Raw genomic sequence first — 12158 nt, 5'->3', positions numbered from 1 at the left:
CGGAGCGTGGCCTGGTGGGATCCCAGGGGCCTCCCCTCCCTCCCCCCTCCCTCCCCCCTCCCTCCCTGATTTAATCTGAAAATTATTACGTGGAAAAACACAGAGAAACGCCTCAGTGGATGTGGGACGAGGATCTGCTTCGTTAACGCTTCACATGAGATCAGTTCAACATCACACTGAGGTGTTTGAATTAAATCTAGAGTTTCTGTTTCACTGTGTCACTGATGGCGACTGAAGCCTCCAGAGATCTGCTTCATATCAGGAACAACTCAACTGGAGTTGGAGGAGAAATGAGGAGCGGATAAAATAATAAAATTTATTTTCATAGAGTCAGAACCTCAAAATGCTTCTGTACAGAACCCAGAGTGTGAAACTCTGAGAGTGAGACAAACCTTCAGACGGACAGAAAAGCTCCAGGACCAAACTGGTTCAGATTCAGATTCAGATTCAGACTTTATTAAACCGACCAGTGGATCCGGTTTGGACGGTTTATATGTTATTACACATACGATAGGAGCAGATAAAAGTAGAATAAAAAACTAAACTAAACTAAAACATCTCCCACATCACAGATTATATAGAATTAAAGAGACGAATGTCAGAGGGAATGAAGATCTTCTCACAGGCAGGTGGCGCCAGAGAAATTAAAAACTCATTTCATATTTTTAGTGTCAGCGTCTATTTAAATGTAAAGATCCATTTATTATCCATTTATTTGTTGTAATGTTCTGGGTTTTTATTTTGTGTGTGAAGCACTTTGTATGAACGTTTCTTTATAAATACAGTTTGATTTGATCTGATTTGATTTGATTTGATTTTAGTGGCAGATGAAATCAAATAAATCCACTGATATTTAGTGAAAAGCATCATAAACTATTTAAATTGTCTCAAGACGCGTCTTTATTTACTGAAACATGCAGAGAACTGAGGTGATGAAGAACAACATGTAGAGACAAGAAGATGAAACACGACACGAAGCAGAAATAAAACGAAAGCATCAGACTTTATTTACTTTACTTAAAGAAAAACTTAAATGACCTTAAATGTGTCTGAAACCAGGATCGTTTTATCCTCTGTCCTTTGTCAAATGACTTTATCTTTAGCTCCGATTTCATTATTATTTCTATTTTTATTCTTGAAGATGCTGATGAACGACCTGTGTCCATTTACTAAGCTACAGCGCCATCTACAGGAAGAAGTTAGATGAGATCACTTTTAATTCTCTCCCTAAATGTTCTTGGTTTTGTTTCTGTCATTTAACTGAGCTAAAGCATCATTTATTATCTATCTATCTATCTATCTATCTATCTATCTATCTATCTATCTATCTATCTATCTATCTATCTATCTATCTATCTATCTATCTATCTGTCTGTACCAGTCTCCACCAGCAGGTGTCAGTCAAACGCCACAAATATAAAACCCCACGTTTCTGGAATATCTCAGCAGGAAGCGTCTTTTTAATCCACTGAGCATGCGCAGTGTCTGTCAAACTGCGTCGACCACGCATGCGCGTCACCTCCACGCTGGAGTTCGCTGGAGTTTGGACCTGTGCAGAATGGTGAGTTCACTCTGAATCACTTTTTATTTTCAGTCTTTTATTTGTCTTTTTCAAGAAGAACAGGAACAATGATGAACACGGTGAAAGAAAAGAAAAACAGAAACAATCAAACCAGCATTTTCATTTCGCTGCTGCATAAAATGAATCAGGACTGAAAAGTTCCCTCTAACACTGAGTCCAGTCCGGCTCGCTGCTTTATTCTGGCTGAGAGGAACCAGTTCACATAAAGCAACTAATTAAAGCTTCTTCACTTTTACTTATTCATTTAAAACCAGATGTTAAACGTTAAATTCTTCCTTCCTGTTTCTAAACCGTTTTTGTCTCTGTTGTCTTGTAAAAGTTGAACCTGGACACAAAGACACAAATAAAAGTCTGAATTAATCTGGAGATGCTTCAAACCGACAGGATGAAGATCCTGTTCAGACAGAAAAGCTCAGTAAAAACCTGAAATAAACTCCAGCTCCAATCAGACCTTCACCACCAGGACTCTGAGTGTTTATGTTTTATTCACTTTAACATGGAGTGACTATGTTTTAAAAGTTTAATTAAATTAAATCTTTAAAAACAAACAAAATTAAACTAAATTTTCAAAATAAACTAAATTTAAAAATTAAATTAAAAACAATTAAATGTCAAAAAACAAACCAAATTAAATTTGATTGAAAAGTTAAATAAAAATTAATTTTAAAAAATTATTTAAAAACAAACCATATTTAATTTCATTTAAAACCAGTTTTGTAGACCCCTCTGAGGACCAGGTCTTGTATCTCTGCATTTCCCAGAGTTCAGCTGGATCCGGGTCGTCCCTGCGGGTCCATGCGGTCCGGTTCGGTCCGGGTCAGGAGCTGCTGGGGTCCCTGCTGGCCTTCGTGGAGGAGAGGAGGCTCAGGGCCCCCTTCATCATCACCTGTGTGGGCAGCGTCACCACGGCAACGCTGAGGCTGGCCAACGCCACGGCAACCAACCCCAACGAGGTGGAGAGCTCTGTCTTTATATTTGGTTCATAGGAAAGAAAGAAAGAAAGAAAGAAACTCAGGTGATGGATCTAATCCCTGGGTCTGGTCTCTCAGGTGATGGATCTAATCCCTGGGTCTGGTCTCTCAGGTGATGGATCTAATCCCTGGGTCTGGTCTCTCAGGTGATAGATCTAATCCCTGGGTCTGGTCTCTCAGGTGATGGATCTAATCCCTGGGTCTGGTCTCTCAGGTTATAGATCTAATCCCTGGGTCTGGTCTCTCAGGTGATGGATCTAATCCCTGGGTCTGGTCTCTCAGGTGATGGATCTAATCCCTGGGTCTGGTCTCTCAGGTGATAGATCTAATCCCTGGGTCTGGTCTCTCAGGTGATGGATCTAATCCCTGGGTCTGGTCTCTCAGGTTATAGATCTAATCCCTGGGTCTGGTCTCTCAGGTGATGGATCTAATCCCTGGGTCTGGTCTCTCAGGTGATGGATCTAATCCCTGGGTCTGGTCTCTCAGGTTATAGATCTAATCCCTGGGTCTGGTCTCTCAGGTGATGGATCTAATCCCTGGGTCTGGTCCCTCAGGTGATGGATCTAATCCCTGGGTCTGGTCCCTCAGGTGATGGATCTAATCCCTGGGTCTGGTCCCTCAGGTGATGGATCTAATCCCTGGGTCTGGTCCCTCAGGTGATGGGTCTAATCCCTGGGTCTGGTCTCTCAGGTGATGGATCTAATCCCTGGGTCTGGTCTCTCAGGTGATGCGGCTCAGCGGCCGGTTCGAGATCGTGTCTCTGGTCGGGACCCTCGGCAGAGGCGCCCACCTGCACATCAGCCTGGCGGACGCTCAGGGCCGGACGGTCGGGGGCCACGTCCTGGGAGACCTGAAGGTTTTCACCACGGCCGAGGTGGTGGTGGGGGAGGCCACGGACCTGACCTTCACCAGAGACATGGACCAGGCGACCGGGTTCCCTGAACTGGTGGTCAAGTCCCGGTCACCGCCCGAAGAAGGACGAGAGTAACACGAGAAGACGGAGCCACGCACCTGAACAGGTACAGGCCCAGTAATCGCTGTTATTATCACTGTTATTATCACTGTTATTATCACTGTTATTATCACTGTTATTATAACTATTATCACTGTTATTATCACTAGTGTCACTGTTATTATCACTGTTATTATCACTGTTATTATCACTGTTATTATAACTATTATCACTGTTATTATCACTAGTGTCACTGTTATTATCACTGTTATTATCACTAGTGTCACTGGTATCACTAGATGGATGGATGGGAAATGAGGTCGTACAGTATTTGAATACAATTAAAAACTGAGGTATAAAAATAAAAGCGACATTAAAAACACAGAACACACTATTATTATTATCACTAATAATAACTGGTGTGGGGGCAGGATGGAGGAGGAGGGGGCAGGATGATGGGAGGTTAAATGAGAGTATCAGACGTAAATGAGACACAGGCTGGATGTTGTGGATGTGAACTCCCTGGTTTCATGTAGAGACTCTTTCTCTTTAAACCGTGATGTTGCTCCGTCGCCTCCTGCTGAGACTCGGGCTCCAATTATTACGCCCACTGGTAAAACCAGAAACACAACATCAGCTAAACATCGCAGCACAAACGGGCAGGACTTTACTTTACTTCTTCTAAACTCCTAAAAGACTTTTTGTCTTGTTTGTTTGTTGTTTCTTTCTAATCATTGTTTCTTTCTTCGGTATTTAATAGTTAAATATTTTTACACGTGTTTGAAATGTTTGATTCATTCATTCACAACTAAGAAAGAAAGAAACTGGAGCATTTTCCTCATGGGTTTGATTCTGGTTCAATGTGGCTGTAAAAGGTATTTAAGGTGAACTAACTAATCCTCTCATCCTCCAGGTTCATCGTCTCTCTCCTCCTGCTCCTCCTGCTCCTCCTGCTCCTCCTGTTTCCTCCTGTTTCCTCCTGCTCCTCCTGTTTCCTCCTGCTTCTCCTGCTCCTCCTGCTCCTCCTGTTTCCTCCTGTTTGCTCCTCCTTTGATGTCCTGTATGTGAGTAATGAGCCGAGTTAATCCGCCCCCGTCCTCACCCACCACATCAGCCGGGAAGTCATTTGGAAGTCGGCTACAAAACAGAGACAAGGACCTCCTTCCTCCCCCCTCCTCCTCCCCCCTCCTCCCTCCTCCTCCTCCTTCCTCCTCCCCCCTCCTTCCTCCCCCCTCCCTCCTCCTCCTCCTCCCTACTCCCCCCTCCTTCCTCCCCCCTCCCTCCCCCTCCTCCCTCCCCCCGCCTCCCCCCCGGGGAGCTGAGGCTGATCAGCCGCGTTCATCTTTCATGTAGCCGCATAAAAATCCTCCGTCTAATGACGCTGGTCTGTGTTTGAATGTGGCAGCGTGTGAAGAATCACACAGATCAAAACCAACGGACACTGAAAGTTAGTCTGAATATTTCTCTGTGATTTCACACAAATGGTCCAACTTCTGTTAACGAGGAGCGAAAGTTTCCCTTCAGACATGGAACAAAGACAGAAAGAAAGAAAGAAGAAGAGGAAGTTTCTCTATTAAACCTGTAACTTTTAATGTATCTTCCAATAAATCCCTTTAAAACCCGTTTTGACTCTGGTCTTCTGCCCCCTGGTGGCTTCATCCAGGCTCTGCAGTCTGTGACTTTTGGCAGTCGTTTCCAAAATGGCCGCTAACATGGAGGAGGATGGAGCTTACGACCACTGCAGCCTCTGGCCACCAGGGGGAGCTCTACTCGCTTTAGCTGATCCATATTTATTTCCAGTCTGTGAAGAAACTAGCAAGTGAATTCATGAAGCCACTGACTGCAGAGCCTGGATGAATCCACCAGGGGGCACTGGTTGGCTCCATTAAACAGGATCGAGGCTTAAATTGAGGAATAAATAAATACAGGTGGGCGTCATCAGTGTCATATAAACTCAGTCCTGCAGCCAAATAAATTACTCTGATAAAATAACGTGTGAAACAAATTTAATTCATTTCACTCGACTACTTTCCTCCGTACATTTTCTTTCCTGCTACGAACCACAGAGCGATCAAACAGAGTCACGTCCTCGTCTAATCCACTTCAAGACGCTCGGTTTTTATTTTCTTCTTCACCAGGAGGCAACACGAGTCCAGAAGAAGAAGAAGATGATGATGAAATGATTGTAGTTTGTCAACCAGCAGCTGAACAAACACAACAACCAGTCGCAGTAGAATGAACAAACAAACATCATGTGATTGATTTTCTGGAGCGTTTAGAGTCGAGAACCTTTTCCTCCTCCTGCTCCCAAGGTCGTGAGTTGGTTGAATCGCCGCCAGCACAAAACCTTTTTTTTATTATTATTGAACAATACCAACAGATAAAGACGTGGGAGTCTCCAAGGATAAATCCATGAAACACGCTCTGGGAAACTGAAAGGATGTTTTTCTGATCGGGGCTGTGAAATAAATTCAGTTTCCTGTCAGCTCACTCCTCTTTACATCCTCCCACACATTCTTCTCCATCCTGGATCTGAACTCGGTGTCTGGTGTATTTATTTATTCCTGACTGACAAAGAAACGAGCTTTGAAAAGATCAAACTCGTCACAGAAATCAGCAGCAGAACTAGTTTGGACCCTGATGTCTGACAGATTCTTAGTTCAGGATATTGTTTTAATCAGTATTTTAAATAAGTGAAGCCTGCTGTAATTCCTCTAATGTCCACTAGAGGATTAAAGGGCTCCTATAGGCCCTTTAATCCTCAGTGTGACCAGACACATCAGCCACCGAAAAGTGCAGCAGAGGAAATTAATGCTCATGTTGGAGTTTTTTCCAGTTTGTCTGTGACATTTAGGGGCTTGTTTTCATGGAGTTTCCCTTGTACGACACCAAGCGACAGCAAATAGAGGCTTTATTTTTTAAACCAAGCTTTCGAGCTGTGTCCTAACTTCAATACAAATAATAAAAAAAATACCTAAAATGACTGAAACCATCATTACAAACAATTATTTGACGTGTATTTCAGTGTTTTAGTTTGGCCCAAGTCCTGCCCACTAACATGGAAGGGATGGAGCTTGTGACCGATACTGCAGCCTCAGCCACCAGAGGGAGCTCTACTAGCTTTGGCTTAGTTCCGCCGTCCATATTTTTATATACGGTTTATGTAGAGATGTGTTTAGTCCATATTTATATACGGTCTATGGAGGAGACGTGTTTAGTCCATATTTATATACGGTCTATGTAGAGATGTGTTTAGTCCATATTTATATACAGTCTATGGAGGAGACGTGTTTAGTCCATATTTATATACAGTCTATGGAGGAGACGTGTTTAGTCCATATTTATATACGGTCTATGTAGGAGACGTGTTTAGTCCATATTTATATACAGTCTATGGAGGAGACGTGTTTAGTCCATATTTATATACGGTCTATGGAGGAGACGTGTTTAGTCCATATTTATATGTGATCTACAGTTCAGAGGAAGCGTTTACAATCTAAAATAAACGAGGTTCATCGTTGTGGCTTTTTAAATAAAGAGAAGTGACGTGAACGTGGACGGAGCCAGAAGATGCAGCTTTAAACTCATCTGTCAGCACATAACTGTTCGCTTTTAGAAAATGTGGTGAACTCCATTAACAATAATTAAATCCCACTCAAGTGGGTTGTCAGCAGGAATGGGGGGGGTGCGGGGGTGGGGGGGCTGTTATTAAAATGGCGTCTCTCTAATGTGCAGGTAAGGACTCCTCCACCTCCTCCACCTCCTCTAACGCAGCTCATCTCCCTCTCGCTCCAGCTTTTAAGTGAGAGACGCAATTGAGACAAATTTAGCTCATTTAAACCGTTTTATGTCCAGCCAGAGCGATTTCAGAGCGATTAGCTGCACATTCACCCCTGATCCTGGTCCTGGTTCTGGTCCTGATCCTGGTCCTGGTCCTGGTCCTGATCCTGATCCTGATCCTGATCCTGGTCCTAAACCTGGTTCTGATCTTAGTCCTGGTCCTGGTCCTGGTCCTGGTCCCGGTCCTGATCCTGGTCCTGGTCCTAGTCCTGGTCCTGATCCTGATCCTGATCCTGATCCTGATCCTGATCCTGATCCTGATCCTGTTTGTCCTGTCCTGTCCTGGTCCTGGTCCGGTCCTGTCCTTCCTGTCCTGGTCCTCCCTGATCCTGATCCTGATCTTCCTGGTCCTGTCCTGGTCCTGTCCTGATCCTGATCCTGATCTGGTCCTGGTCTGAGTCCTGATCCTGTCCTGGTCCGTCTGGTCTGTCCTGTCCTGATCCTGAGTCCTGATTCCTGATCCTGATCCTGGTCCTGGTCCTGGTCTGTCCTAGTCCTGTCTGGTCCTGTCCTGGTCTGACCTAGTCCTGATCCTGTCCTGGTCCTGGTCTGGTCCTAGTCCTAGTCCTGTCCTGGTCCTGTCCTGATCCTGGTCCTGGTCCTGTCCTGGTCCTGTCCTGTCCTGGATCCTGTCCTGTCCTGTCCTGGTCCTGGTCCTAGTCCTAGTCCTAGTCCTAGTCCTAGTCCTGATCCTGATCCTGATCCTGATCCTGGTCCTGGTCCTGGTCCTGATCCTGGTCCTGGTCCTGGTTCTGATCCTAGTCCTGATCCTGATCCTGGTCCTGGTCCTGGTCCTAGTCCTAGTCCTAGTCCTAGTCCTAGTCCTGATCCTGATCCTGGTCCTGGTCCTGATCCTGATCCTGATCCTGGTCCTGGTCCTGGTCCTGATCCTGGTCCTGATCCTGATCCTGATCCTGGTCCTGGTCCTGGTCCTGATCCTGGTCCTGGTCCTGGTCCTGGTCCTGGTCCTGATCCACCAGTTTATAGACTCTTCATAGTTTGTAAACATTATGGTGTTTTTTGAGGGCGGAGCTTAACTGGAGGCAAAACATCTCAAACACTTTAGCCTGTAAACAGAATGGACTAGATGTTAGAGAGAATATACTAATACACTCACACTCTGAGACCGTGAGTGTTATTTTAAAAAGTTGACTGATGGGACTATATTATATATATTCACCGTCCTCTACACTCTCACTCACTGGACGATTTGACCAAAGGACACAGAGGGGACGAAGTCTGGTCTGTCTTTATCAGGTGAAGCCTCTAAAACAAAGATATTACAAGAAGTAAGAGGAACCACTGTGGAGGGGAACGTAGTAAATGCAACTTCAGTTTGGACAAACCTGAAACACACAACCAATGCTGAGTTAGCTAGCGGTTAGCATTAGCATTAGCATTAGCATGTCACAAGAAACCCCCAAATAATGACGTAATTTCAGTCACGTTTTATTCTAACCTACAACGTTATCCAGTGCATTAAGATAGACAACCTCTCCAGCAATGACACGCAACTAGCTACTGTAGCTAACAGCTGCTAAGAAATAAACAAGATGGAGGATACTGGGACATGGACGAGTTAAATGTCTTTTTTTGATGAACAGTTTTTTTCTTCTTTTATGAAAACGTCCAAATATGACTTTGGTGATTAAACCTTTATTTTTTAAAATTTTATTTCATTCATAATCAGGCTAACGGTACGGCTGTTCCTCAACAACATGACTAGCTCGTTAACCTGTCACTGTGCTGAGTGTTGGCCATTGTGAATGTGCACCAATCAGCCATAAGATTATGACCACTGGCAGACTGACTGAAGCCTCTTGTTCTGTCTGTGATATTTTAGTTTTCTTGTACGTTTCGGATGCTTTGTTAATGTGAGATGCTCTTTGTCGTTATATCACTTTATTGTATTTAGTTTCTGTGTTTCGCTTTATTTGTTCAGCTTTTGGTTTGTCAACTTTGTTCTCTGCTCTTCTGTGCTTTGTGAAAAAATAAATGTTTCGTGAGACCTGCCTGCATCTGCTCTGGTGCATTTACAATGATGATAAAAAACTATGCTGCACTTCCAACCCCCCATGGAGGAAAGTGTTGATGGACAGAAGAGTGTGAGCTGGTTTAAATGCCAGTGATTGGCCGGAGGATGATCTAGTTGATGCAGATGTCGTGTTAAAGCTGCAGCAGTGAAGCCTCTCGGTTTATTAGTCGGTCAAACAGCTTCTTTTTGCTTCTTGAGCAGTAATGAGGTCCTGAACACGTTGACTGAAGCATTTTTAAAGAGTTTTTCTTCCTCTTTCATCAAAGTTAAAATGGCAGTGACCAGACCGTTTATCCTCCGTGACACCTGAAAGAAAACATGTCCACAAAGACACGTCGACAGCGTTTGGTTAAATTCTAATTTGAAAGAGGAACAAATGAGAAGTAATAATAAAAAAAAAAGCCTCGGAGCCTTTTATAAGAGATAAAAAACCCAAACTGGGCTCGTCTTTATTCCCGCGGCACAATGAGCAGAAACGGACTCAAAGAGGCTCAGATGTGAAGACATTCTGAAAGCTGCAGAGGACATATCACAACCTTGGACACACAAATTGCTCTATTATACCATGTGAATTCCTGCTGAGCTTTTCATGTGCAGCCTGGAGGGATCAGCTCATCAAAAGAGCGCCGCCGCGTCCGGCCGCCGCCTTCGTCGCCTCATGACTACAGTGTCATTTGAGTCGGAGCGAACCGGCTCCTTTATCTCCTGATAATCAGATGATTCGGGTGGTGTGTGAGATGGTTTGTGAGGCCGAGCTCCCGGAGCGCGACGCTGACTCCAGGAAACACAAACGACCGGAGGCTCCTGGATGTGGATGCGGAGGCGGGAGATTAAAGGGACATGAAATGTGGTTTGGATGTTTGAGAGAGAAACGATTCCCTGGGTGAGAGGTTCACTTCCTGAACCTCGAGCCTCGCGTCCACGTTTAGCTCATTAACACGACTACACAACTCACAACAAGCGCACAACATCAGGAAGAACCACTGGTAACAAAACAAAGAAGGGACAAGGAGGTTTCTTATCATTTCTGCCAGTTAGTTAGTTACTTCTGGTGTTTGTGTGTCTGATTTATTTATGCTCATTTTGTGTTTTTTTTTGTGTGTCAGTTTGTGGTTGATGTGAGTCTCTGCACTGAATTGTGTTTCTTTTGTGTATCTCTTTGGTCTTTATCGTGTCTCTTTCATACGTTTATATCGTTTTTTGGGCACTGTGTCAATTAATAGTTGATTTTTAGTTTAAAATAAAATATTTTAACGTATTTATTTTCTATTTGAAGTCGTTCCTGCGTCTCTTTCTTCAACTTCTTTGGTCATTTTGCCTTTTGTCTTTGTCTTTATATCAGTTGTGCATCTATTTGTGTTCATTTTTGTCGTCTCTTTGCAGTTTTTTTATTTTTGTGTTATTTTCATACATACGTTTGTGTTCCTGTTCATCTACGTGTGGTCGCGTTTTGCAGTTTATTTTAGTTTATTTCAACTATTTTCATTTTTTTATTTTCTATTTTTTTCTGCTTGTCTTTGGTTATTTTGCCTTTTTTTTCTTTGTTTCTGTTTGTTCCTTTTCCTTTAAGGTTGTTTTTCATGGATTTTCTGTTTGTTTCGCCTGATTTCTCTCTACTTTTCCACATTTTGTGCATCACACCTTGACTTTGTCACAAACTAAATAAGTAGTAAAGAACACATCTGTGTGGCGCATTAGGACCCAGTAGGAGGGTTCATATTGTTGAATTAATATTATAAACACATCAGCATAAACACTCACACATGATGAGTTAAATCCCTTAAACCCTGCAGGCTGAACGCTGCCCTGTGGCTTCAGGTCTGTGTATGATAATACCCTGATCCACCAGCTGAGGGCGCTCTCCCTCTTTCAGTCATCGCCTCAGCGCATTAACACCAAGTTGTGCAGCAGAGACAAAGAATCTGTGGTTTCATGAACTTCTTCTCTCATTCTGAGACCTTCTCTCTTAGAGCCTGAACACGTGTTCATGCTCGTTTTTAAATGTTTGTTTGTCATTTTGCACGTTTTATGGTGTGTTTATGTTTCTCTGTGGAGTCTTTTTGTCGTTGTGTTGAGTTTTAGTCTCTGGTGAACCGGTGAGTGTTTCACAGCCTTTGAGTCTCTTTGCTGTATTTCCTGCATCCTTTTCTTTTCTTTGTCCGTGTGAAACGTCTCCCGCTGTTTGATGGAAATGTGTCAGATTGTTTTCTCGTCACATTCTTGAGCTGCTATTTGCATCCGATTTCCCTTCGTCTCTCGGCTTCGTCCTGTTACACCTGCAGCTCCAGCGTCAATGTTTATGGAAATGTGTGATCGGAGCAGGCCAAGTGTTTTCCATCAGCGGCTCTTTGCAGTAATAACGCTGCAGTGTTGATGTCAGACCCGCCCTGACTGAAGAGGGAGGCTAATGGCCCCGTTCTCCCACCCAGAGAGGGGGGAGAGGGGGGAGAGAGAAACCTAATTCACCTTAAATGTGCGGCTGCAGCGCAGGAACCAGAGTCCACATTAAAGAGCATCGTGGAGGATCCACAGAGAACGTGGAGCTGCAGAGCTGCTTCCTTCTTTCACTGGACACAGACATAAATACTGCTACACATTCTTAACTGTGGCCGCTCATGTCTCATTATTTGGATAATTCTCTCTTTTTGTTCCTATTACTATTGATTCTTAATGTTTAGACCAATATATATATATATATATATATATATAGTATACATTTTATATTTATGAATTGTGTTTAATCTGCTGTTTGTTTGGAAGTCCTTATTATTATTATTA

The 12158-nt window shown here is 43.5% G+C and overlaps 1 protein-coding gene across 2 annotated transcripts; it reads left to right on the top strand.

Annotated features, from left to right (window-relative positions):
* The first annotated feature begins 1459 nt into the window (after positions 1 to 1459).
* On the top strand, positions 1460 to 5128 carry LOC124999113 (bifunctional protein GlmU-like). 2 transcript variants are annotated; one of them, XR_007111146.1, is made up of 5 exons: positions 1460 to 1561; positions 2344 to 2535; positions 3278 to 3572; positions 4419 to 4443; positions 4510 to 5128. XR_007111146.1 is itself a non-coding variant. In XM_047573885.1 (4 exons), exons 1-3 carry the CDS (start codon positions 1475 to 1477, stop codon positions 3539 to 3541), a joined length of 543 nt encoding a protein of 180 aa, XP_047429841.1. In that variant the 5' UTR covers positions 1460 to 1474; the 3' UTR covers positions 3542 to 3572; positions 4419 to 5128. The 2 variants fall into 2 exon arrangements, 1 of the variants encoding a protein (XP_047429841.1); XM_047573885.1 differs by having other exon boundaries at positions 4419 to 5128.
* The last annotated feature ends 7030 nt before the right edge of the window (positions 5129 to 12158 follow it).

Source organism: Mugil cephalus, chromosome 21 (assembly GCF_022458985.1).
Source record: "Mugil cephalus isolate CIBA_MC_2020 chromosome 21, CIBA_Mcephalus_1.1, whole genome shotgun sequence".
Taxonomy (NCBI): Eukaryota; Metazoa; Chordata; class Actinopteri; order Mugiliformes; family Mugilidae; genus Mugil; species Mugil cephalus.
The sequence above is the reverse complement of the archived record's forward strand: the minus strand, read 5'-3'. Positions and strand labels throughout refer to the sequence as shown.

Bases quoted from the DNA above. Each gene is read 5' to 3' on its own strand.
- LOC124999113 (XM_047573885.1), top strand. From the start codon at position 1,475: ATGCGCAGTGTCTGTCAAACTGCGTCGACCACGCATGCGCGTCACCTC. The intron at 1,562-2,343 runs GTGAGTTCACTC...TGCATTTCCCAG, and splicing joins GTTTGGACCTGTGCAGAATG to AGTTCAGCTGGATCCGGGTC. The intron at 2,536-3,277 runs GTGGAGAGCTCT...CTGGTCTCTCAG, and splicing joins CGGCAACCAACCCCAACGAG to GTGATGCGGCTCAGCGGCCG.